At 43.6% G+C, this 24,982-nt stretch overlaps 2 protein-coding genes across 8 annotated transcripts in view; both read right to left on the bottom strand.

Annotated features, from left to right (window-relative positions):
* Nucleotides 1-520: 520 nt before the first annotated feature.
* LOC121279137 (protein FAM83A-like) lies at nucleotides 521-8,231 on the bottom strand. Of its 3 annotated transcripts, XM_041190102.1 has the most exons (4): nucleotides 7,180-8,231; nucleotides 5,013-5,180; nucleotides 3,001-3,125; nucleotides 521-2,086 (listed from the first exon to the last, which is right to left on the bottom strand). In XM_041190102.1, the coding sequence occupies exons 1-4, from the start codon at nucleotides 7,696-7,698 to the stop codon at nucleotides 1,411-1,413; spliced, it is 1,488 nt and encodes a 495-aa protein (XP_041046036.1). In that variant the 5' UTR covers nucleotides 7,699-8,231; the 3' UTR covers nucleotides 521-1,410. The 3 variants fall into 3 exon arrangements, with proteins under 3 accessions (XP_041046036.1, XP_041046037.1, XP_041046038.1); XM_041190103.1 differs by lacking the exon at nucleotides 7,180-8,231 and having other exon boundaries at nucleotides 5,013-5,296; XM_041190104.1 differs by lacking the exon at nucleotides 521-2,086 and having other exon boundaries at nucleotides 2,997-3,125.
* Nucleotides 8,232-16,621: 8,390 nt separating this feature from the next.
* Nucleotides 16,622-24,982, bottom strand: part of tbc1d31 (TBC1 domain family, member 31) — a 167,337-nt gene continuing 158,976 nt past the window's right edge. For all 5 annotated transcript variants that reach the window (XM_041189551.1, XM_041189547.1, XM_041189548.1 and 2 more), the window contains 3 exons: nucleotides 23,141-23,285; nucleotides 20,484-20,609; nucleotides 16,622-16,997 (listed from right to left, as the gene is read on the bottom strand). In XM_041189551.1, coding sequence (XP_041045485.1) covers nucleotides 16,846-16,997; nucleotides 20,484-20,609; nucleotides 23,141-23,285 — 423 coding nt within the window. In that variant the 3' untranslated portion in view covers nucleotides 16,622-16,845. The remainder of the gene's footprint in view (nucleotides 16,998-20,483; nucleotides 20,610-23,140; nucleotides 23,286-24,982) is intronic.

Below are 24,982 nucleotides of genomic sequence, written 5' to 3'. Positions count from 1 at the left end.
GAACGTGAACCACATCAAGCCATAAGAGCCAAAGCTGTTCCAGATTTCATACCTGTTCTAAATTAGCTGACCTCTGCCAGCCCAGATATTGTCCAATATGTTAACCACTAGCCACATGTTGTTCATTGAGTACAAAGAGTGAGTGGGCTGAACACTGAGAGAAAGAGAATCCAACAAGCAGAGAGAGAGAATCATGGATACGGAATGCGTTATAAGTCTTCAAACAGAGAGAGAGAGATAATCACAGATGCAATAATACACAGAGAAGTGAATCACTGATACACTCAGGAACAGAGACTCACAAATAGAAGTAGGGAAGCAGAAGGAGGGACACAGAAAGCAAATTGCAGATAGACACAGGGATAGGAAGAGAGAATCGCAGTTATAAGCACAGCCAAAGAGAGGAAATCACAAATCACAGACAGGGACAGATCAAAAGAGAAACACTTAAGCTGGGAAAAAACGGAGAGAAAAAAATACAAAATCACAGTACACAAATGAACAGTGAAGGATAAAGAACTTGCATTTATTTAACATCACAAAGCACTTTACAGCCAATGAAGTACTTTTGAAGTGTGGTCACTGTCGTAGTGTGGGAAACAGCACAACAAGCAATGTGATAATGACTACTTAGTATGTTTTTGTGATAAATATTGACCAGGACACAGTGGAGAATTCTCTTGCTCTTCTACATATAGTGCCAAGGGATCTTGAATATTCACCTGAGTCAATAGACAAGGTTTAATGTTTTATCTGAAACACAGCTCCTATGACAGTGCAATGCACCCGGGAATGTGTGCTTAAGTCCCTAGAATAGGGCTTGAACTCTTGACTTTCTGACAGAGCGAAGAGTACTACCACTGAGCCAAGACTGGCACTGCTCGGGTCAATTTCCACCTCTACCACTCCTCAGGAGCAGAGTATACATTGGGAAATTGAGTACATGCCTAAAAATCTAATGACTGCCCATGGCAACCAAAGCTGTGCATCACGAGCATTAAAAATAAACAAATTCTCTTCACAGATAGAGAAAGAGAGAAAAATCAATGGATATGTACAAATTGAGGGATAAAACTAAATGTACACAGGGTCAAAGAGAAGGATCTTCAGGGAAGAGGGTGGTTGGTTTGGTTTCTGATCAAGATTTGATGTGCCACATGAGAGTCATGCATAACTGTGACTTTAAATATAATGTTTGTCCAGAGCTTTGGGATTCAACAAAACGATGTCGGCCTCAGTACATATCATGTAAATATTTTCCTGTTACTGAAAAGGGAGATGTGCTGCCAAAGCTTTTCCCCTTGCGCTCATCAGGACAAGTGCAAGAATACCAACTTTCAGACAATCACAATATTTTCCTAGCACTTTGTCCAAACCAGGTTTTCTTCAATTGCATCCGAATGATGATTTTCACTGTTTCAAGTGCTTTTCATATCTATTGTTGAAGAGCTTAGGATCACTCATATTGTTCATTCTGAATGGGGGTTCCATTGAATATTTCCCTATGTGGCTTTGCTCCGGGTTGAACAAGTGTTTAGTGTCTGTCAGCAAGTAATGTTGCCTGAATGGTAATGGTCGTGATACATTCTGTAATGCCTCCCTCTGAGCTCTTACAATTTTGATGTCTTTGGAATTCGTCTTTGGTATTTCATTAGCATGGTGGTCAACTGGACTGGGATATAATCTCTCAATGCCAGTAACTATGAAGGGATAATTCCTCTGCTGGAGAAGCGGGTTGTACAACACCCTCTGCTGAGGGGCGACCCTGTTGTTTTGTCTCTGGTTGTGAAGATCCTCACCTCTTGTGAGGTGAAGGGTGTTGAGATGGGGCCCGCTGTAACTGGACAGGCTGCTGAAGGTGTCTGAATGGGTGTTGCGACTTTCTGGCCACATGATTACTGCTCCGCCGCTGGTTTTCGAAGAGCTTCTTGGAAGGGATCGAACCGTCACTTGCGTTGAGCCAAATTCATTTAGCGGCTTGGATTGAGAAAAGAGCCTGCGGAACTCGTCATCAAAACTTTCGACAATGTGTCCTGAAAAGAGGGTAATGAAGTTCCTGTGCACCTGCCCTGATAACCAAGTAAAACTGTAAAAACAGAAGTCAAGAGAGAAAAGAGGTCAAAGCTTGACTCAAATTAAGTAATAAAATGCTACTCAGCAGGTCTGGCAGCATCTGTGGAGAGAGAAACAGAGTTAATGTTTCCGGTCCAATATGACTTCTTCAGAACTTTTACGTTATTTCTGCAGCATGAAGTGTCAGCTGTGTCTTGCTTGGTCACTCTGTTACCAGAAGGTTGTGGGTTCAAGTCCCACTCTGGAAGTTGAGCACAAAATCCAGGCTGACATTCCCAATGCTGTACTGAGGGAGTGCCGCACTGTTGTAGGTGCCATTTTTCAGATGAGACAGGGAACTGATGGCTTGAGTCAGGAAGACAAAAATTTTATTTTGAAGGACAACATCCATTTCTACAATGGATTGGCTCCACTGTCACACACCCCAATGTTGGGCTGCCAACTCTGGTTGGACACATTCCCAGAAGTCTCATCACATGACCCACTTGCCTCCAACTGCCCCGCCCCCACATTCCTGCCATTGGTCACCTGGCACACCCATCCACATGACACTCACCTTCTCATTGGCCAATCAGGCAGTGAACAGACTCTTCCGCACTTGACTGTTGACTCTCAAGTCCAACAACCTCTTCTGCCCAACTCCAATATTTTTATAATTAAATAGACAAAAGTGCTTAAAGACGATTAAAAATAAATACAGTTTTATTTAATGCTCTAATAATTTTTCTCCTGGGTTTTCTCACAGTAGATCCTCTTGGGATCTGAGATCTTGGAGAGTTGAAGGGCTGAAGGAGGTTACAGACTGGAATAACTCTTTCATTCCTGGACAATCCTGGAGAGTTGGCAACACTAACCCCAAGCACCTTTTGCTGCTCGTACAATCCAGAAGCACAATGATGCATGTTAGCCGAATAATTTTCCACTCACCTGTAAGATCCTGCTAACACGTACAGGCAGTCAATGATGATAAACTTCTCCTGAACTTGGCCTGAAAATTTCTTTCCTAATTTTGAACAGTAGAGGTCACCAGACACGTGCCGGATTTCTATGTTCTGCAACCACATAAGAGAGAGGACAGAGGGCTTTATCTGGAGAATGCAAAAACAACATTTATATTTGAATGACACAAGAGGTGACACATGGTCAACTTTGTGCGGCAGTTGTGCTTGCCACATCATGCACGTCAATTACTTGTCGGGTTTTCAACATAAGCAGTTTATTCCATTCTGTAACCTCACCCTGTCCTACAACCCTTCGAGATATCTGCACTCCTCCAATTCTGGCCTCCTGAGCATCCTTCACTGTCGTTGGGTCAAAATCCTGGAACTCCCTCCCTAACAGCACTGTGGGTGTACCCACACCACATGGACTGCAGCGGTTCAAGAAGGCAGCTCACTACCACCTCCTCATTAGGGGGTAGGCAATAAATGCTGGCCCAGCCAGCGAAACCCAAATCCCATGAATTAATTAAAAAATACCCCTGGACTTTATTTATTCCGCCAACAGAGGTTGTGCCTTCAGGTGCCTAGGGCCCTAAGTTCTAGAATTCCCTCTCTGTCACTTTATCTCTTTGTTTCTTTAAGATGCTCCTTAAAACATATCCCTTTGGCCAAGCTTTTGGTCACATGCCCTAATATCTTATGTGGCTTGGTGCCAAATTTTGTCTGATAATCCTCCTGGGTCAAGCATCTGGGGATGGTTTATTACGTTAAAGGTGCAATAGAAATGCAAGTTGAAATTAGTCTGTATTTCCACAACAGATCAAACTAATTATTATTACCAAGGCAAAATACTGAGGATACAGGAATCACAGAATTGTTACAATGCAGGAGGAGGCCATTTGGCCCATCGTGTCTGCACCGGCTCTCCAACTGAGCATTATGATTCAGTGCCATTCTCCTGCCTTTTCCCCGTATCCTTGCACATTGTTTCTATTCAAATAATCACCTAATGCCCTCTTGAATGCCTCGATAGAAACTGCCTCCATCACACTTCCAGGCCGTGCATGCCAGACCCGAACCACTCGTTGTGTGAAAAAATTTTTTTGCAAATCACTTTATACCTGTGCTCTCTTGTTCTCGATCCTTTTGTGAGTGGGGACAGTTTCTCACTATCTACTATATCCAGCTCCCTCATGATTTTGAACATCTCTATCAAATCTCCTCTTAGCCTTCTTCTCTCCAAGGAGAACAGTCCCTCAATCTATCCTCATAGCTGAAGTTTCTCATCCCTGGAACCATTTTTGTAAACCTCTTCTGCACTCTTTCCAATGTGTTCACATCCTTCCTATAGTGTGACACCCAGAACTGTACACAATACTCCAGCTGAGGTCTAATGAGTGTCTTATACAAGTTCAGCATAACCTCCTTCCTCATGTTCTCTATGCCCTATTAATAAAGCTCAGGATACTGTATGCTTTATTAACTGTCCTGCCACCTTCAATGACTTATGCATTCTGACATAAAAACAGAAAATGCTGGAAACACTCAGCAGGTCTGGCAGCGTGTGTGGGGAGAGAAACAGAATTAACATTTCAGGCGTTAGAACTGGGAAAGGTCAGAGATGTCAACTTTTGGTTGAATTTCTCTTCATCCCCCACTCTGGCTCTGCTTTCACCTTTAATCTGTGTCCCTCTCATTAATGACCCTTCCGCCTGTGGAAACAGTTTCTCTCCATTAATCCTAATAATTTTTAATATCTTTGCTAAGTTTCCCCTGAATCTTCTCTACTCTGATATTTGGAGCTGTTGCTTTTCTTACCTGTTTCTGTCTTCTTGACTGGGCACAGCGTTGTAAGAACTAGTCACTCTCCTGTGCCTTGACCAAGTGTCCGTTTTGCGAGTCTGAGTGTAGATATATATACACACGTACCACATATACACATGCCGTGTTAAAACTGGATTATTTACTTCTTTAATATAACACTAACAAAACACTTACCATTAGGTGATTGCTTTTTATCTGGAGATTTTCACACATTTCAATGAAGTATTGTGAAGAGTGTTGATCCAGAAGCAGGTAAACAGTGACATTGCGCTTGTTGGCTGCATCAAGGACATCACAGAAGATGTCAACATCGGTGAATATGTCCATCACAATAGCTATCAGCTGGAGGAGAGAAGGTTAGAATCACTGGCTTCACATTCCAAAGTTTAACTTTCACATCTATGTGGGGAGACTGGAGAAGCAGGTATTGTTCTCCTTAGAGCAGAGAAGGCCAAGGGGACATTTAATAGAGGCATTCAAAACTATGAAGGGTTTTGGTAGAGTAGAAAGGGAGAAACTGTTTCCAGTGGCAGAAAGGTCAGTAACCAGTGGACGCAGATATAAGATAACTGGCAAAAGAACCAGAGGGAGAGATGGGGAAATAATAATAAGGACCACACTGTCAATAACATCAGCATTGATAACCATTGTCTAACAATAACTTACTCCAAACTTGATAAATATAAATAGAAACATAGATTGGCTAGTGTGGAAGTACTGGCTGTCTGCAAGAGTCCTGCTTCACTGTCTTTTCCCCTTAGCCCTAGAAATGTTTTCTCTTTAGGAGCTTATCCAATTCCCATTTGAAAGCCACGATTGAATCTGCCTCGGCCACAGGTAGTGCATTCCAGATCCTCCGCACTCTATGCATTAAAAAAAACTTGTCCTCATTTTGTTGTTGGTTCTTTTGCCAATTACCTTAAATCCGTGCCCTCCTGTTCTCGGTCCTTCCACCAATGGGAACACTTTCTCTCTATCTAGTCCCCTCGTGATTTTGAACACCTCAATCAAATCTTTCCACCCTCTCTTCTCTAAGGAGAACAACCCCAGCTTCTCCATTCTGCCCATGTAACTAAATAACACAACTAGATCAATAGATAGATGTAAATATACTCGGTATGAATACCATGGAGCAATTACAGAGCTACAATCTGTTCTGAGTACTTGCTAGATTCTAATCTACTGGTTTAATTCCTGTAAATCATGGAATAACTTGAACCTTCTGATTGGTTTGTAATCACTTCATGTATTAATCTATGTTTAACCCTCCAGTAAAAGAATAGTAGATGGTAGAGGGGCATGAAGTGAATGGAGTATTCAATATATTAATTTGTATTTGACCATTATGGATTAACACTATTCAGATAATTCTGGATGCGACTAATTCAAGCTGAAAATCCTAATTTGACAATTTTGGTCCAAATTTTGCTGAGGTTGGGCTTCTCCTCACTATCCACATTCGACTGGTTCCTGTACCCATTAGCTCAAAAGTTGTTATCTTGTAATTTGCCAGGAACCTGAGCTGGTAATGGTGTGGTGAGGAGCAAGAGACACCTGGGACCTCAGTGAATGATGGGACTAACAGTCTGTCTCCTTAAACGATGAGATTTAAGAATGGAAAAAGAAAACAGCGGAATAATAGAGAAAGAAATCAGGTTAATTAGAGTCAAATCAGGTCCGGAAAGAGAAATGAACAAAAGGAAAGAGAGACAAAAACAAAAATTGCTGGAAAAGCTCAGCAGGTCTGGCAGCATCTGTGGAAAGGAAGACAGAGTTAACATTTCGAGTCCGTATGACTCTTCATCGGAAAGGAAAGAGAGATTGGATTGAGAGAGAGAGAAATAAAGACAGAAATCAAAAGTAAGATTTAAAAAAAAATAAATTTATAAAACTTCTTGGAACAATTTACTGGCTGTAGGAATGAGATGCCACAATTTTAATTGTTCCTTTTCTGGGCGAGAAAGGTTGAGTGGCATTGCAGGAACATTAATCTCATCATTGAGAGGGCCCTTGCGCTGATAGGTGCCAGCCCTAACTTTCTGCGGTGGGTTTAATGTGTAATTAATGCACAGATACCACAACTTCATGACACTTATGAGGAGATTGTAGGGATGGCTTTTTATTCACAATGCTAATGATGAAGCAGCACAAATCACCAGCTACTTGTCACTATTCACAACTTACAGAATAACCCTTCCTCGTCACCAGCTGCTGTATTTTATTTTAGACACAATAACAGCGTGACAATTTAACTCACCTTTAATGTTGTCAACAAATTCTGGTCCATCATTGGCTCACAACAAACAAACATTACTGAACTGCTCTGTAGCAAAGGAATTACCTCGATAGCTTGGCTGATGTAAAAACGTAAAATATTTTTGATGCTCTGCGATTTTTCAGTCTGAAAGTAAACTTTGATGGTCGAAGGGCCCTTCAGGTAATACCTTTTGTCTGCCATTGGCCATCCTTGCTCCAGCGCTGGCCCATTGCTGTCTGAGATCAGTGGAAAGTAAGTGCTAGTCTGGTCTGAAAGGGCATCCGATGCCCCAGGGTTGGCTTGTCTCCCTTCTAAAGGCTGCTCCTCAAGCTGGAGGGGTTCCTTAGGGTTACTAATAATGTATTGTATTTCAGAAGGAGATAGGAAGCTCACCTCCCCCTCTTGAGTCAACATGTTTTCATAAGCGTCAGTGCCCATGTCCAACAGGGCATCAGTAGCCAACCTTACGCTTTCATTGTGGCTCAGGCTGAACTCAGGTGGAGAGATCCAGGGGTTTTTAATTGCTTCCAGTCGCCTCTTGATCCTGCCAACCTTTTTCGGCCGATACCAGTCAGTTTTCCGGTAACTTTGTGCATTCATCATTAAAGGCTTGTGACTGGCTCCCTGGTAACCTCCCCAGCTCACTGATAGCTGTATTAACAGCTGCGTTAATGCAGGAGGATTATTGCTGAGTTAAGACACACAATTATGTGCAAACAGGAGAATTATACTGCCCTACCTTTAGGCAAGTGCAGAATCAGGATAATCGCACGCTCAAAATACCATTGGGCATCTGTCATAATAGATAAATTCGTAAGAATGAGTAATTTATTCTACTTTTTTTTCCTTTGGCATGTTTTCAGCACTTATGACTCATTTTAAATGTTGGTGTTTTCCTCTGGATGCTCGATACTCCCTGTGCAGTACCGAGGGAGTACTGCACTGTCAGAAGTGCTATCTTTTTGGTGAGATATTAAACTGAGGCCCCGTCAGCCCCTGTCGGGTGGACGTAAGAGATCACATAGCACTATTTTGAAGAGAAGAGGAGTTCTCCCCAGCGTCCTGACCAATATTTATCCCTCAATCAACATCACTGAAAGCAGATTATCTGATCATCGCGTTGCTCTTTGCAGGATCTTGCTGTGTGTAAAGCGGCTGCCGTGTTTCCTACATAACAATAGTGGCTACACTTCAATAGCATTTCATTGGTTGTCCAGCACTTTGGATGTCCTGAGGTTGTGAAAGAAGAATGGAAGTCTATTATCTACCTAGTGTTTCTTGCTTTTGTGTCTCTGCTTGTATTTGTGACTTTCTGTCTGGGATTTTCTGTGCCCGCTGGCGTCGAGTATGTTCGATGGCATGAGCGGACAATATGGCGCGATGGTTTCATGACAGCGTGAAACCGTGAAACCGTGCGATCGTCTGCTCAGCCTGCTACGGGCGGGTCGCATTTCACACCTTCGGGTGTCGTAATTGTCCCCCTCCCCACCACCAGCAGGACCATCCGCCCACGTTGATGGGAAAACACACCGACGTGTTTCACAACAGCATATATAAGGCTGCACCTGGTGAGCTGCACTTCACTCGGGACTTTGAGGTTTGTTGCCTACCTTGCTTCAGGCAGCACTCGCAGTCATCAGTGCCAGGCTTCACAGGCAGCACCACATCACTTTTAGGGGGACTCACGGGCAGGTCTCTACCTACCAGACCAGCCACATGTGGGCGGCTTTTCAACAGCTGCAGGCTTGCTTGGGGAAGGGGGAGAACTGGCCTCAAGCAAGGGAAGAGTCTGCAGGGTGAGGGCTGTACTGGGGAGGGAGGGTGTCCCAGGGTGTGTGTGTGGGGACACATGCTGATCTGTGCAAGTGGCCTCAAGATGGTGAGGGCTGAGGAGGCAGTCTCCAGAGGAGATGAGGCCAGATGGAGATGTGAGGGTGTGTGTGAGAGAGTGAGTGGTGATGTCCCTTGAGCTGGCAGTGAGTGAGATGCCAGTGAATGTGCGATGAGCTTGAGTGTGTGAGTTTAGAGTGATGAGATGGTTGCCATACCCTAGCTGCATGGTTGAGATCATTCATCCTCTATCTGCACTGGATGGCCAACCTCTTCTGTGCAGCATTGGCACTGACCACCACTACCATCGTCCACCAAGCCAGAGTGGTAATGTAGCTGCCCATCCTGCCGCCAGAGCGGGGGTAGGGGATGTCACGAAGGGTCTCCACAAGGCACTCGAGGGCTGCAGTCTTCTTGCCTTTTGGGGCCATGTCTTCTTTGCTGCAGCCCTGGGCTGGAAGCTCTGAGCGCGGCTGTATTTTAAATGCGGTGCCTGGAGTGATGAAGCAGCGAGGTGATGGTGTGGCAGGCAAAATGGAGCCCGCCCACCATTGAAACAGTGTATATCCCAGGAAAGCATAATTAATGCGGTGGGTTTGGGACGATACGGTGTGAAAAGCCACCATTGTGGCCCACGGGTAAAGCGTCGTTTTTCCCACCTGCTACCACACTTAGTGCAAAGCTGGGACGATTCCGCCCAGTGTCTCTATGTGTATCTGTGACTCGCTTCTTCTCCACATACTTCTGCATCTCTCATGTCCTTTTCTGTACCTTTGTATACAGTGTACATCTGTGATTATCTCTCGCTCTGAATGTATCGAATTCTATTTGTCACATTGTACATTTACGTTTCTCTCTCTCTCTCTCTGTGTTTGCCTGATTTGGCTCGCTAGTGGTCAGCCCACTCACTCTTATTTTGAAGAAGAGCAGGGGGAGTTCACCCCAGTGTCCTGGTCGCCTGTTATCCCTCAGTCGACATTACTGGAAGAGAAACTGACCTGGAGCTTCTATCCATTTGGCGCTATTTATTTCGATGCATTTTACCTGAAACTGATGAAACCAGTGGAAAATCGCCTGGACTTTTAAGTGCAGGTTACATTCAGTGCAAATTGAATTTCTGCAACCTTTCTGCACTGGTTTAAAAAAACACTGCACTATAGAAAACAGAAACAGAATTACCTGGAAAAACTCAGCAGGTCTGGCAGCATCGGCGGAGAAGAAAAAAGTTGACGTTTCAAGTCCTCATGACCCTTCGACAGAACTGATTTTTCTTTACAATGAGAGAGAAATACAAGCTGGTTTAAGGTGGGGGGGGGGGGGGGGTGGGGGGGTGGTAGAGAAGTGGAGGGTGGGTGTGGTTGTAGGGACAAGCAAGCAGTGATAGAAGCAGATCATCAAAAGATGTCACAGACAAAAGAACAAAAGAACACAGAGGTGTTGAAGTTGGTGATATTATCTAAACGAATGTGCTAATTAAGAATGGATGGTAGGGCACTCAAGGTACAGCTCTAGTGGGGGTGGGGGGAGCATAAAAGATTTAAAAATAATGGAAATAGGTGGGAAAAGAAAAATCTATATAAATTATTGGAAAAAAAAAACAAAAGGAAGGGGGAAGAAACAGAAAGGGGGTGGGGATGGAGGAGGGAGTTCAAGACCTAAAGTTGTTGAATTCAATATTCAGTCCGGAAGGCTGTAAAATGCCTAGTTGGAAGATGAGGTGTTGTTCCTCCAGTTTGTGTTGGGCTTCACTGGAACAATGCAGCAAGCCAAAGACAGACATGTGGGCAAGAGAGCAGGGTGGAGTGTTAAAATGGCAAGTGACAGGGAGGTTTGGGTCATTCTTGCGGACAGACCGCAGGTGTTCTGCAAAGCAGTCGCCCAGTTTACGTTTGGTCTCTCCAATGTAGAGGAAACCGCATTGGGAGCAACGAATGCAGTAGACTAAGTTGGGGGAAATGCAAGTGAGATGCTGCTTCACTTGAAAGGAGTGTTTGGGCCCTTGGACGGTGAGGAGAGAGGAAGTGAAGGGGCAGGTGTTACATCTTTTACGTGGACATGGGGACGTGCCATAGGTGGGGGTTGAGGAGTAGGGGGTGATGGAGGAGTGGACCAGGGTGTCCCGGAGGGAATGATCCCTACGGAATGCCGACGGGGGGGGGGGGGCTGAAGGGAAGGTGTGTTTGGTGGTGGCATCATGCTGGAGTTGGCGGAAATGGCTGAGGATGATCCTTTGAATGTGGAGGCTGGTGGGGTGATAAGTGAGGACAAGGGGGACCCTATCATGTTTCTGGGAGGGAGGAGAAGGCGTGAGGGCAGATGCGCGGGAGATGGGCTGGACACGGTTGAGGGCCCTGTCAACGACCGTGGGTGGAAAACCTCAGTTAAGGAAGATGGAAGACATGTCAGAGGAACTGTTTTTGAAGGTAGCATCATCAGAACAGATGTGACGGAGGTGAAGGAACTGAGAGAATGGGATGGAGTCCTTACAGGAAGCTGTGGTCGAGGTAGCTTTGGGAGTCGGTAGGCTTGTAATGGATATTGGTGGACAGTCTATCACCAGAGATTGAGACAGAGAGGTCAAGGAAGGGAAGGGAAGTGTCAGAGATGGACCATGTGAAAATGATGGAGGGGTGGAGATTGGAAGCAAAATTAATAAATTTTTCCACGTCCCGACGAGAGCATGAAGCAGCACCGAAGTAATCATCGATGTACCGGAGAAAGAGTTGTGGAAGGGGGCTGGAGTAGGACTGGAACAAGGAATGTTCCACATACCCAATAAAGAGACAGGGCATAGCTGGGGCCCATGCGGGTACCCATAGCCACACCTTTTATTTGGAGGAAGTGAGAGGAGTTAAAGGAGAAATTGTTCAGTGTGAGAACAAGTTCAGCCAGATGGAGGAGAGTAGTGGTGGATGGGGATTGTTCGGGCCTCTGTTCGAGGAAGAAGCTAAGGGCCCTCAGACCATCCTGGTGGGGGATGGAGGTGTAGAGGGATTGGACGTCCATGGTGAAGAGGAAGCGGTTGGGGCCAGGGAACTGGAAATTGTTGATGTGATGTAAGGTGTCAGAGGAATCACGGATGTAGGTGGGAAGGGACTGGACAAGGGGAGAGAGAAGGGAGTCAAGATAATGAGGGGCAGGAGCAAGCTGATACGATCGGTCTACCGGGACAGTTCTGTTTGTGGATTTTGGGTAGGAGGTAGAAGCGGGCCCTCCGAGGTTGGGCGACTATCAGGTTGGAAGCTGTGGGAGGAAGATCCCCAGAAGAGATGAGGTCAGTGACAGTCCTGGAAACAATGGCTTGATGTTCAGTGGTGGGGTCATGGTCCAGGGAGAGGTAGGAGGAAGTGTCTGCGAGTTGACGCTCAGCCTCCGCGAGGTAGAGGTCAGTGCGCCAGACAGCCACAGCACCACCCTTGTCAGCGGGTTTGATGACAATGTCAGGGTTGGACCTGAGAGAACGGAGTGCAGTAAGTTCAGAGAGAGAGAGATTAGAATTGGTGAGAGGAGCAGAAAAATTGAGACGAGTAATGTCGCGCCGACAGTTCTCAATGAAAAGATCAAGACAAGGTAAGAAATCTGATGCTGCCAGACCTGCTGAGTTTTTCCAGGTAATTCTGTTTTTGTTTTGGATTTCCAGCATCCACAATCTTTTGTTTTTATCACTGCGCTATAGAAGCAAGCCCCACCCAAAATGGACCGCACCCCCACCCGCCCTTCCCCTCTCAGAATGGCATTAACTGCACTCATTTGCAAGACCTCTAAGGAGGCTCCAAAAGCACACCAACAGGTGCATTTTTGAACTTTTTTTTTCTTTCCTAAGGAACCACTGCACACTAATATAACTGAACAAACATATAAAGACACATTAGCTAAAGTCATTTTGAGTTATTTAAAATTGAACTATTCAAAGGTTTTTTTTTCTCATCACCCCATTTTCAGCAGTCCTAGGCAAACTTCAACAAATAAATCAAGAAATATTTCTTCAAATGAATTATTTTTCAAAATGGCGTACTAAAAAACCTGATCGCTCTGGCCCACGGCAGGTTTTATATTCAGTGACGAGCAACTGAGTTTCAGCAGAAACACGAGAAAAAAAGTCACTTCTCAAAACCGTCCCTATTTGGGCAGGATTTGTGGAAACTCTATCCTATTAGCTGGTCATCATCACTTTGCTGTACGTGAGATCTTGCTGCATAAGAGCTTCAGCAGGTGAACTGAGGCTGGGCTGGAGTCAGGGGGTGTTATGGAGGTAGAAACAGATTGTCTTTGTGAGAGAGGGGATTCCGTATTGGAAACTTAACTCAGGGTCAAATAGGACCACAAAGTTGTGAACAGTCTAAGGGAGGGGGATGGAATTGGCAATCAGGGAATGAAATTTGTGACGAGGGCTCATCCAATAGCTTTGGTCCTCCCAATGTTTAACTGGAGGAAATTGCAACACATCCGGGACTTGATGTCAGACAAGCAATCTGACAATTTAAAGATGGTGGGTTTGTGGGGGGGGGGGGGCGTCGGGTGGAGGGGCGAGGGAGGTGGTGACAAGATAGAACTGATTGCTATCAGTGTACATGTGAATGTTATCATGTCTTGGAATGATGCACTGAGCGAGAAGAGAAGCCATTGTAAGAGATTTACTCGTTGCAGCTTTCTCATCTCCATGTTTCATCATTGCTCCATTGTATCCCACAGCACATGATGCTCTGAGGAAATGCACCAGACCAATGAATGAGATTAACCTTTAAAATGGGAACAAAGGAACTGGTGGATTAAAATATATTTGTCCCAACAGTTCTAAATGCTCACTCCATTGAATCAGAATTGCATTTATATTATTTTGATGGGAAGATGCCTGTCTACATACAACATTCCATTCTTGCTGTATGCTCAATTCAACACCTGCCTGAGAAGCTTTAATTCATTGCAGCCACTCCTGTACCAATCAATTACTTGTGTAACTGACATATGTCTGTACTGACAGGTTTAAATCATTTATGCAACATTCAAAGTTTGTTCAAGGTCATAAAGTATATAAGGGGGTATTTAATTTGAGGTTGTACAAACTCTGCAAAGGGGATATTTAATTTGAGGTTGTATAAACTCTGCAAAGGTGTTTCAGTAACAACTTGTGGGAACATCCATCTGTGTGGGTTAGGGCTCTGAATCTGCCATCAGCTCAACATTCTCCTTACCAACACCTATTGTCACATAATTCACACTCCACCAAGTAAAACTTGCATCTTAGACATTTGGGAAAGTATTTTGGAAATACTACAATATTTAAATTGACTTATATTCACTTTCTGATTACCCTTGTGTCAGCTCGCTTGCTGCTGAAACCCTCATCCTTTCTTTTGCAACCTCCAGACTTGAAAATTCCAACTCCCTCCTTGGCAATCTCCCATCTTCCACCCTCCTTAAACTTGAGCTCATTCATGTCTCCGCTGCTCAAATTCTAACTTGCTACAAGCTCCACTTTCCCAACACCCCTGTGTTCAGCTTTTCTCCCTCCTTTTCTGAAGGCTCTGGCTGCCTCTGTGGTTACGTATCCTGGGTACTCTTATCTTGCCTGAGCTACTCTTAATGAACGAGTCTAGGCACTGACGGTTGGCTGCTTTCTGAACTTGGAGGCCATCATAGCCAGACCTTATCGTGTTCCCACACACACCATTTCAGTCCCATCTAGCCAAGAACCCGACTGGAGTAGCTTCACTTGTCACTCCAGTGAGAATAAATGGCCAAGTTAACACAACCGAGCTCAAACCAGGGATAATCCTGGACTTTTTACTAGCTCCACACCACAAGCATTCAGCTAATGAGAAATCATGGAACACACAATTAACTGCTACCATCATCTTTGTAAAATATCTGTTTTGGAATGGTGAATGCAGATTCCATCATTGAAACAACTGGATTGGAAGAGTTACTGAGGCTGAAAGTGCATGAGGGCTGAATTAAAGCAAATAGCTGTGATTATATAAGTGATTAATTCACTAAAACAGGCCAGTTTGAAGAATACCCACTGATCCTAATTCAGCTCCTTCACACCATTGGCATCGACATGCTTCCTCTTGTGCAACTTTGCAAAGCAAACGCTGGAATCCAATATCCAAAGTCAGTAGGATTTAGACACCAGGGCCAGGATTTTGTCACAGAGTCAGAGGGGGGCGGGGAGGGTTTGGGGGTGAGCATGCTGACAATTTGATGTGACCAGCTGGTTGGCTGCCATGTTCCTACCTCTGGCCTATTTTCAGGGAAGCAGCTTCAGTGGTGGGGGTTACAGCTATATGCCTGCCAGCAGCGGGTAACCAACTAAATTGCGAATCAAGGGCAGTCTCCTCAAGCCTTATGGATTTTCAATGTATGGAAATTGACAGCAAAGAGGCCATTCAGCCCACTGAGCCTGTTCTGGCTCTTTGAAAGAATATTCATGTCTAGTTCCACATTCCTGTCTTTTATCCATAACACAAGTTCCTCGTCCTGAAGTACGGTCCAACTCCCTTTCAAAGTTATTTATGGAATCAGCACCCACTGCCTTTTCAGGTAGAACATTCCAGATTCCCAATTACTCTGACTGAAAACATTATTTATCTCCCCTCCAGGTCTTTTGCCAATGGTTTTACAATCTACGACCTCTGGTTATTGACCCAATCACCAGAGGGTACAGCCTTTATTTACCCAGTATCCAACAAAGACACCCACCTCTTCAAGGGTTTGTTAGGGAAGATATAGGGAAAATGTTTCTGCTTGTGAGGGAGTCCAAAACCATGGGCTACAGTCACCAATAAATCCAACAGGGAATTCAGGAGGAACTTCTTCACCCAGTGGGTGGTGCGAACGTGAAACTCACTACCACAGAGAGTTGTTGAGTGGACAGTGTAGATGCATTTAAGGGGAAATTAGGTAAACACATGAGGGAGAAAGGAATAGAGGGGCATCCTTATAAAGTGAGATGAAGTAAATTGGGAGGAGGCCTGTGTGGAGCTTAAACACCAGCATAGACCAGTTGGGAAAATGGCTGTTTCTGTGCTGGTAATACATCATTTGAAACCTGTGCAACTTTCCCAGAGAGTACATAAATAAGGGTAGGATGTCAGTTAAACAGCATGTGACATAGGGAAGGGTGTTACACTGGAGGAAAGTCTTTTAAGATTGTTAACAGCACCTGCTGTGTGGCAGGGCAGCCTTGTGGTCATAGTACAGGACGGGAAATAATGCAATGGAAGGTGCCTCTAAGTGTTGGTTGTCCAACAGCCTGGGAGGACACAAGTCAAATTTTGACAATTAGTGGGAGTTTCTGTTTAAAAGTCAATTACAGATGTTGATACATTGTGGAGTGGTGGCTTGGGATGCCTTGTACTACTGGGAATTAACAGTCACAGCTTTCATATAGAAAGGACAAACTGCATGTCGTTTGCCTTACTTAACATCTCTTTAGACCTGGGGATTCCAACTTTGAGACCATCCCTCAGCTGACAAGTAATGTCCTGGGTTCTGAGCCTAATCAGTTCTTTACTGCCCTAAATCTCATTTACCCAAGGGATAAGTCAACCTAGCTGAGCCTTGAACTGCAGCAACCATGTGCATATCACTACAATCCTCCAGAGCGGGAGAAAGGGATTAAAGAGAAAAGCTTCAATTACACAGGCATGAGAACACAGCATCTTTTAAAATTAGCAAATTTTTAACTACCTTAAAAATTCCCTGTGGTTTTATTGCCAACTCTGTACAATAGCAGCAACTTTTAATAATAACAGAATCATGATATGCACATCTTAATCACACTGTACATAACTACAAAATTAAACTTGATTTCATATCAATCTGATCAAAACAGAAGAGTAATCAACAGAGTATTGCACCAAAAGTTAAGTACTAATAAATATTAATATATAGATTGCATTTTAACTGAAAAGTCATTTAATAATGAGTATATATCATCTCATCTGCCAGGGAGCTGGTGGAATATCTCTGACGAGCCCGCGTTGTTAGTTTTTGTCTCAGCTCTTGTATTCCAGTCATTAATTCACGCTCTTTGCTTTCCAGGTCAGCCCTTCCTCTGTCTAAAGACACTACAGTAATAAAACAAAATATTAGGGAAGGGTCAACATCCCACAGTTTCATGGTTTTCTCTGCAGAAGAATCTTCAAAAAAATGTACAGCACTGAAAACAGATGTGGACATGATCATTCTGCTGTATTTAATGATTTTTTTTCTGGAAGTTGGAGAGGTGGGGAAGAAACAGGCAATGGAAACTCCAAATCTCTTAGGGGCTGCAAGTCATGCCATGTTCTCTTGTCCCATTCAATTGAGTTACTAGCCTTTGGGTCATTATCTTCGAATTGAAAAAATAAAGGTCAATTGCATCTATTAGACAAGCAGTGCGGGCAGCTCAAGGTACTTTGTTGGCTGTAAAACACTTTGGGTTGCCTTGAGGCAGTTGCTGTATACATGTAAGTCTTTACGCTAGGATGTGAACTGGCATGGGTATTAGAAAAATGCTGTTAAATGCAGCAAGCCAAGGGCTGAAAAACAAACAAAACGTATGTATAAAAAAGCTCATTTGAGAAAAGAATGCATCTGCAAGGGGGAGGCCGATAATCTTTTATTGCTTGTGGACTCTACCTACAGTCAATGTGCAAAAGAACTGGTGAAATATATTAAAATAGAGTGGTACCTGCCTCTGGTTAGTTGTGCTGGTGCACTGACAAAGGAGCCTGTTTTCCAGTCAGGTGCCATTTCAGTTTATTACGTGACAACAACACAAAGTATACAAAATCAGCAAATGAGGGTTACTGGAGAGTCCATACCTTGTCCTGTCTAAAACTGGATTCTCAGGGTGCGAGCAACACATTTAGGCCATTTTATTGTCCATCTCCAGTTGCTATTAAGGGTTTGGATGTCCACAATAAGCCAGTAGTTCCTACGGACACTTTCCCTGGTCGGCGACAGCGGGATAAGGCCTTCGAGTGGGCATAATTGGTGGTGAGGTGGGGAGGCTGTCCACAAGCCTTCCCACCATGGGCTTAATCGCTGAGGAAGGGGGAAGGCAGCGCATCCCAATTTGCCACACTCCCACCCATTAAGTGGCCCCCACCCCAAACACCAAATTCACCATGGGGGAGGACATTAAATTCTACCCCAAGAATGAAGATTTTAAAATTGAGGTGTTGCTTGACCAGGGGCCCGTGTAGGTCAGCAAGAACAGGGGTGACATGTGAGTGGAACTTGGTGAGAGTTAGGATACAGGCAACAGAGTTTTGGAAGAGCTCAATAAACCGTGTGCTACTTCAGCACGCTCACAAGTCAGAACACGTCAAGCTTTCTGTCCAAAAAGATCATACTGCACAAGTCTACTCTTTTGTGCTCTGACTTTAGGCATGAATGTTTATTCAATAAGATTCGTACTGTACAATGATGTTCACTTCAAGTTGAAGGATCAGTAGGAATCAGCATTGTGCAAGAATTCTGAAGTGACAGGATCACTGCAGGTGAAATAATGCTTCAACATATACTTGTTGTTAGAAAGCATGCATGCAGTGGAATTTGAGGCTAGATACAACTTGAGTATGGAATATGTGGTAAAAGAAATAGATTAAAACTCAATTACACAAAATTATGTTATGTTCTCGTTCAAAAAAAAACAGGGGACTAACTAATAAACCCGGCAAAGACAGGCCTGCTTGTCAGTGGTGGGGAAGCGTTTTGTAAAAACAATAATCAGGCAAAAACTAGCAGTGACTTGGAAAAGCATGGACAATTAAAGGAAATCCAAGGCCATAGATTAGGCTTGCTAGCATAGCAACATTGAAGACAATGAAATAAAAAGGGCAGTGGCAGCAGAGATACAAAATTAGCTAAGGGATGGAAAACAGAAATAAGAGCAAAAAATGCTGGAAAAACTCAGCCAGTCAGGCAGCATCCATGGAGAGAAACAGAGTTAATCTTTCAGGTCTATGACCTTTCATCAGAACTCAAGTCATCGATGCTGCCTGACCGGCTGAGTTCTTCCAACACTTTTTGTTCTTATTTCAGGTTCCGAGCATCCACAGTATTTTCAGTTGTGGTGAATGACTATATTTTCGGACCGGAGGGAGATATATAGTGGAGTTCTTCAGGTTTCAGTACTAGGGCCATTGCTGCTATTGATGTACATTAATGACTTGGACGTGGGAATATAGGGGCACAATTTTGAAATTTGCACTTGACACAGAACTTGGACATGTAGGTGGTGAAGGAGACAATAATAGAATTGAAGAAGACAAAGACAGGGTGGTGGAATGGCTGGATATGTGGCAGATGAAATTCAACAGAGAAATCATGAGGTAACACATTTTGGTAAGAAGAATGAGGAAGGACAATACAAGCTAAACAGTAGAATTTGAAAGAGGGTGCAAGAAGAGAGATTGGGGGGATGCAGGTGGGGTTTGAGCAAAAATCCTTGAAGATGGCAGGTAGGTTAACAAAATATTTGAGATCCTGGACTTTATTAACAAAGATACAGACTACAAAAAGCTAGGAAGTTATTCTTATATAAAGTATAGTTCGGCTCCAGTTGCCGCATTGCGCCAAATTCTGGACACCAAACTTTAGGAAGGATGTGAAGGCTCTTGAGAGAGAACAAGAGTTTACCAGAACTGATCCGGGAAGGAGTTATGTGAACAGGCTGGAGAATCTGGGGTTGTTCTCCTTAGAACAGGAAAAAGTAGGGAGAAGATTTGATAGAGGTGTTTAAATTAGTGAAGGGTTTAGAAGAGTAAATGAAGAGGCACTGTTTCAGATGGCTCAGGGCACAGCTTGAAGGTGGTGAATGGCAAAAGAACCACTTGTGACATGAGGAAAGACATTTTGCACAACGAGCAGTTAGGATTTGGAATGGACGGTAGAAACAGATTCAATAGTACCTTTCAAAAGGGAATTGGATACATACTTGAAGGAGAAAACAATTGCAAGGAAATTGGGAAAGAGCAGGGAGTGGCATTAACTGGAGTGGCTCTTTGAAAGAACTGGTACAGACACAATGGGCTGAATGGCCTCTCTCCTTGTGCAGTTATTCTATGATTTGCTGATTTGAAAACAAAATTATGGCTCTCATTAAGTTGCAACTAACTTTCTAACTGGTCAAGGAAAGTACGTTCATAACATGGCCAAAAAGGTTGAGTATCAACTTGTAAATCCTTCTGGCTCTCGCCAATGGCAGGCAGTAAGCGCAGGAGAGATTCCTGGTTAGCCATGTGATGGAAAGAACACTGGAGCCTCCACCATCACTATCCAAGCTCCACACTTCAACATGTTCAAAAGTGTCTGTTGCCATAGCAACTTGGACTCCTTGTTGGGCGGGGGGGGGGGGGCGTGGTTGCAGTTGGCTCAGTTGGCTGGATGGCTGGTGTGGATCAGTTTGGTTCCAACAGCACAGGGTTCAATCCTTGTTCTGGCTGGGGTGGATTCAGGACTTGTGTCCTTGCCCTACTCACGGTAGAGATCGTGGCGCTGTGGGTTGGACCTGCCTTTGGACTGCAAACTAGAAGAACACCAACAACTTTCTAACACACACTTACACTGCACAGAGGAGTCCAAAGACACATTGTTCAAACAGAGACTGCCAGGATTTTCCTCTCCACTGCCTTGTAATGGATCCCTTCTTTGTTTCGTTGGATATTTAGTACTTGTGTGACAAAGCCCCTCTAGGGAAGAAAAAAAAGGCAAACTCACATACCATTGCACTGAGTTCAATTTAAAAGCGTTATAGCAATACTGTATTGTCCTCAAACGAGGAGCAAGAATGTTGTTCAGTGATTAACAGTGTGTCATGAAGATATATTAATGTGTATAAGGTTATTGGAAATTATTTTTTTTAAATAGAATTCTAGTAAGGGTCTGTGTCTAGGTGTGTGTCTGTGTGTGTTTTAACTGGATTAAAGCCAACTAGTCTTGGTGCTTTGATTTATAGTAGTTTGAGATATTAATTAATGTAAGGAGTAGAAGGTAAAGTGCAATTTGCTTTTGTTGAATAAACCATTCAAAAGAATGGGTAAAATCTTGCACCTAGTTGGGAGACGACAAGCAATGTTTTATATTACTAATAAAATTGGTGGAATGAAAGGATATTATTGTTAGGAAAGGTAAAATTAAAAGCCTAGGATACAGTGGAAAATTTACATTCAAAGGGAAAGCTAGGTATAAACCGAGAGGAATTTGTGTGCGTGATTTAGAGGCATTTAACATCTAACCAGCCTGTAGGCCTACAACTGTCTGCGAAGGAACTAAATTTCAAGGGACCTCATTTTGAATTCATAAGGTCAAATGTGTTTTCCCTGGTGTCTGTTTAAAGTCTATGGGTTATTGTTGCCTTGGTGAAGATTTACCTGGGAGTGATTAATTTGGGGATTTGCTTAAAAGTTATTATGGTAGTAATTTGTGGACATGTGTATGTGTTTAATTAGTTGTTAACTTAATAAATGTATAATCTAGTTTTACATAAAAGCCACAAGACTCAGTGGTCTTATTCCAACTGAATTCAAAGTCTGCATCTCGAAATTACAAATTTCAAAAATGGGTTATGACAGTTGTTTCGAGATCCCCTCTGGGATTTTAACAACTCAGCCTTTACCATCGACTGTGTCATAGTAAGTGTCACGTGCTGAAAAACACCAGAAAGCTCCCTTTGTTTTTCATTCATTTTGGTAAATTATTTAGTTTCATCCCATTCTTCCATCCCTTGCCTCTGCCCCACCGGGACAAGTCTTATTCTAGGCATTGACAGGCCTTTACTGAGCTCTGCTGGCACTACTAATTGGCTTCTCAGCAGTGCAAAAGAACAGGCACGATGGGCTGAATGGCCTCCTTTGGTGTAGCATGATTCCAACTCAGAATGACAGAATGATCCCTCTATTGACAGGGTTTTTCTCAGTCACTGAAGAGTCTAGCTAAACTCAGAAACTTACAACCTGGTATATCGAGGGAAAAAAAACACCAGGGCCCAAATTTTTCAGTCGGCAGGCGGGATCGGCGGGAGTGGTTGCGGAGCCGGCTGCCACCCACAATCAGCTCTGCGCCGCCATTTTACGCGGGTGGGCCAATTAAGGCCCGCCCAGTGTAAGGCGCAAGTCTTAGCACTCAGCACTACCTGTGTGGATAGTGGGGGGGGGGGGGAAGGAGAGGCGGGGTCAGCGCATGAACGTGAAAGAGCGCTTCAATCTCCGAGGCACGGAGCTGCTTCAGGGAGACTGAAGCGCTTTTGGAAATAAATAAATAAATGGTTTAAAAATTTATTGAAACATGTCCCCTCGTGACTGTGTCACATGAGATGTGATATGTTTTTATATTTCAGGAAAAATTTTTTTATTTAAGTGGTAAAAGCTTTAGGAAACCTCATTCCACTCGTAGATGAGGTTTCCTAAAAAACATGAAGGCCGCTTGGCTTTTTTGCCTGCCCGCCAACCTTAAGGTTGGATGGGGAGTGGAAACAATTATATTAATTAATTGGTTAATGGCCTTAATAGGCCTATTAGTTATCGACGGGCGCACTGCCGACTCTGGCGCGCGCCCGCCGAGCGAAACATTGTGAGATAGCGCGATGACATTGGAATGCACGCTTGACGTCATTGTGCGTCATTTTACGTGCCGGGCTCACTCCCACATGCCGACTGAAAAATTCAGGCCCCACATATCATTTTGGGAAGAGAGTGCTTTGACAGCTGCTTGTCAAAAGGAATCATTTTCCAGTTGAACTTCTTTAGCTTAAATGTACTACAAAAATCAAACCTTCCCTATATTTGGTTGGCTTCTCACAGTACACAGGATTCACATTTGGCTGATTACCGTTGCATTTCAGAAGCACTGACTGCCCACCCAACTTGCTGTGTTCCTCAAAGATCTAAATATTAAATACCAAAATATTGAATTGGTTTGAGATGACTTTGCACAGTGAACAATAGCTTACATTTCTTTTGAGCTTTGTGAAGTGTTTGCCAACACTTATGTGAAAACAGTTGATTTGAATTTCTTGTTCATTTGCTCATTGTTCCTGCCCTGCAATCACATGCCTTAACTTCTCGGTCCTTTAAGAAAAGGGTTTTACAGCAGCTGGGCTGAAGGCTCACGCCTGGAGAGTTAACCTTCCTTCTTTCATGTGCCAACAAACCAGCCATCCATTTCCAGCATTTTGCTGACTTATATACCTCCAACAACATTGAAGAATGATTTGGATGTTTACCAAATAAGTTTTTGTGCAGATCTCCATCATGTTCCGCTGCTCGACTCATTTCATCCAACAACAATGGGGGTCTCTGAGCCTCAGCAGCAGCCCTCTCTTGCTGTGATGCTTTTGGCTGAACATGCCTTCCAACAACCTCATCCCACTGCACAAGGAAACAAAATTAAACAGGCTTTGTAGTTACACCAAAATTCAACTAAAATCCCCTCCCTATTCCACCTACCACCCCCACCCCTTCCCCCAACACACACACACACACACACACAAAATGAAATACATAAGAAAATAAGAAATAGAGCAGGAGATCATGGCTGATCTTCTACTTCAACACCATTTTCCTGCACTATCCCTGTGTCCCTTGATGTTTTCAGTATGTAGAAATCTGTCGATCTCAGTCTTGAACATAATGTCTGAGCCGCCACAGCTATCTGGGGTAGAGAATTCCCCGCAATTGCTCCATAATTCAAAGCAACTAACTCCTTAACTTGTTATGGGAGTCAAACCTGTTTAAATTGCAGAACTGTTCAGTTAAGTTGATTAATTTTGTGTCCCTTTTTTTGTAGAATATATATTTGTACATTATCAGCAATACCAGCTTTAAAATGTAAAGCAAAAGTTAAACTGGCAAGTAAAAAGGCAGAATTTGCATTTATATAGCACCTTTCATGTACTCAGAATGTTCCAAAGTGCTTAGCGTATAGAATTCACCATTCCTATGATAATCACTTAGAAGTCAACATGCTAAATTACTGATGTACTTGGTTAGTTGATAATAACCAACGTCAGGATTAAACTGGGCTTTGCTCTTTGAACACAAGAGCAGCATTGAGCTGCTAATGATTTCTTGAAGGAATATTTCAGAACCACTTTAAAAACACTAACAGTGGACTCCATTTGTTAGTGATTGATAATTACACCTCTGGGATAACATGACTGAACAAACGGTTGTAGGCTGCATTCACAAACCTAACCTGGGCACTTGGTCTGTGATTCATACGTCTCTCCCCTACTGATTTTGAAATGGTAAGCAAGTTAAAAGTACATATACAAATAAAGAAGTTATAAGTCACTGGTTAGGCCTCAGCTGGAGTAGTGCAGCCAGTTCTGGACACCACAGTTTTTTTTTTAGGAAAGACATTAAGATCTTGAATTTATCATGATCTGGATTCAGAGCCCCCCCCCACCAGATGTGGATGGAGAGCGAATATTAACATTCAAATGGGGCAACAACTGCAGGGCTATGGGGGAGGAAAGGAGAGACGGATGACCGCACAGGAGGTTGGTTAGCAAAATTAAAGCATGCGGGATAAGAGGTAATATACTGGCATGGACTAAGGATTGGCTAACAGGCAGAAAACAGAGAGTAGGAATAAACTGGTCATTCTCATGTTAGCAGGCTGTGATTAGTGGGATACTGCAAGGATAAGTACTACCCCCCGCCGCCAACTGTTCACAATCTATATCAATAATTTGGATGTGGGCACCAAGTGTCATGTTTCCAAGTTCACGGATGACACAAAGCTGTGTTTTGTGAGGAAGGTGCAAAGCGGCTTCAAGAGGATTTGGACAAACTTAGGGAATGGGTAAGACCATGGCAGGTGTAGTATATTGTGGAAAATTGTGAGGTTATCCATTGTGGTAGGAGGAACAGATATGCAAAGTATTTCTTAAATGGTAAGAAAGTGTAGATGTACAAAGGGACCTTGGTGTCCTCGTCAATAAATCACTGAAGACTAACATGCAGGTGCAGCAAGCAGTTTGGAAAGCTAATGGTATGTTAGCCTACATCGCAAGAGGAATTGAGTACATGGGTAGTGAAGACTTGCTTCATTTGTATAGAAC

Source organism: Carcharodon carcharias, chromosome 6 (genome assembly GCF_017639515.1).
Source record: "Carcharodon carcharias isolate sCarCar2 chromosome 6, sCarCar2.pri, whole genome shotgun sequence".
Taxonomy (NCBI): Eukaryota; Metazoa; Chordata; class Chondrichthyes; order Lamniformes; family Lamnidae; genus Carcharodon; species Carcharodon carcharias.
Note: the sequence above shows the minus strand (reverse complement) of the source record. Positions and strands in the feature narration are given on the sequence as shown.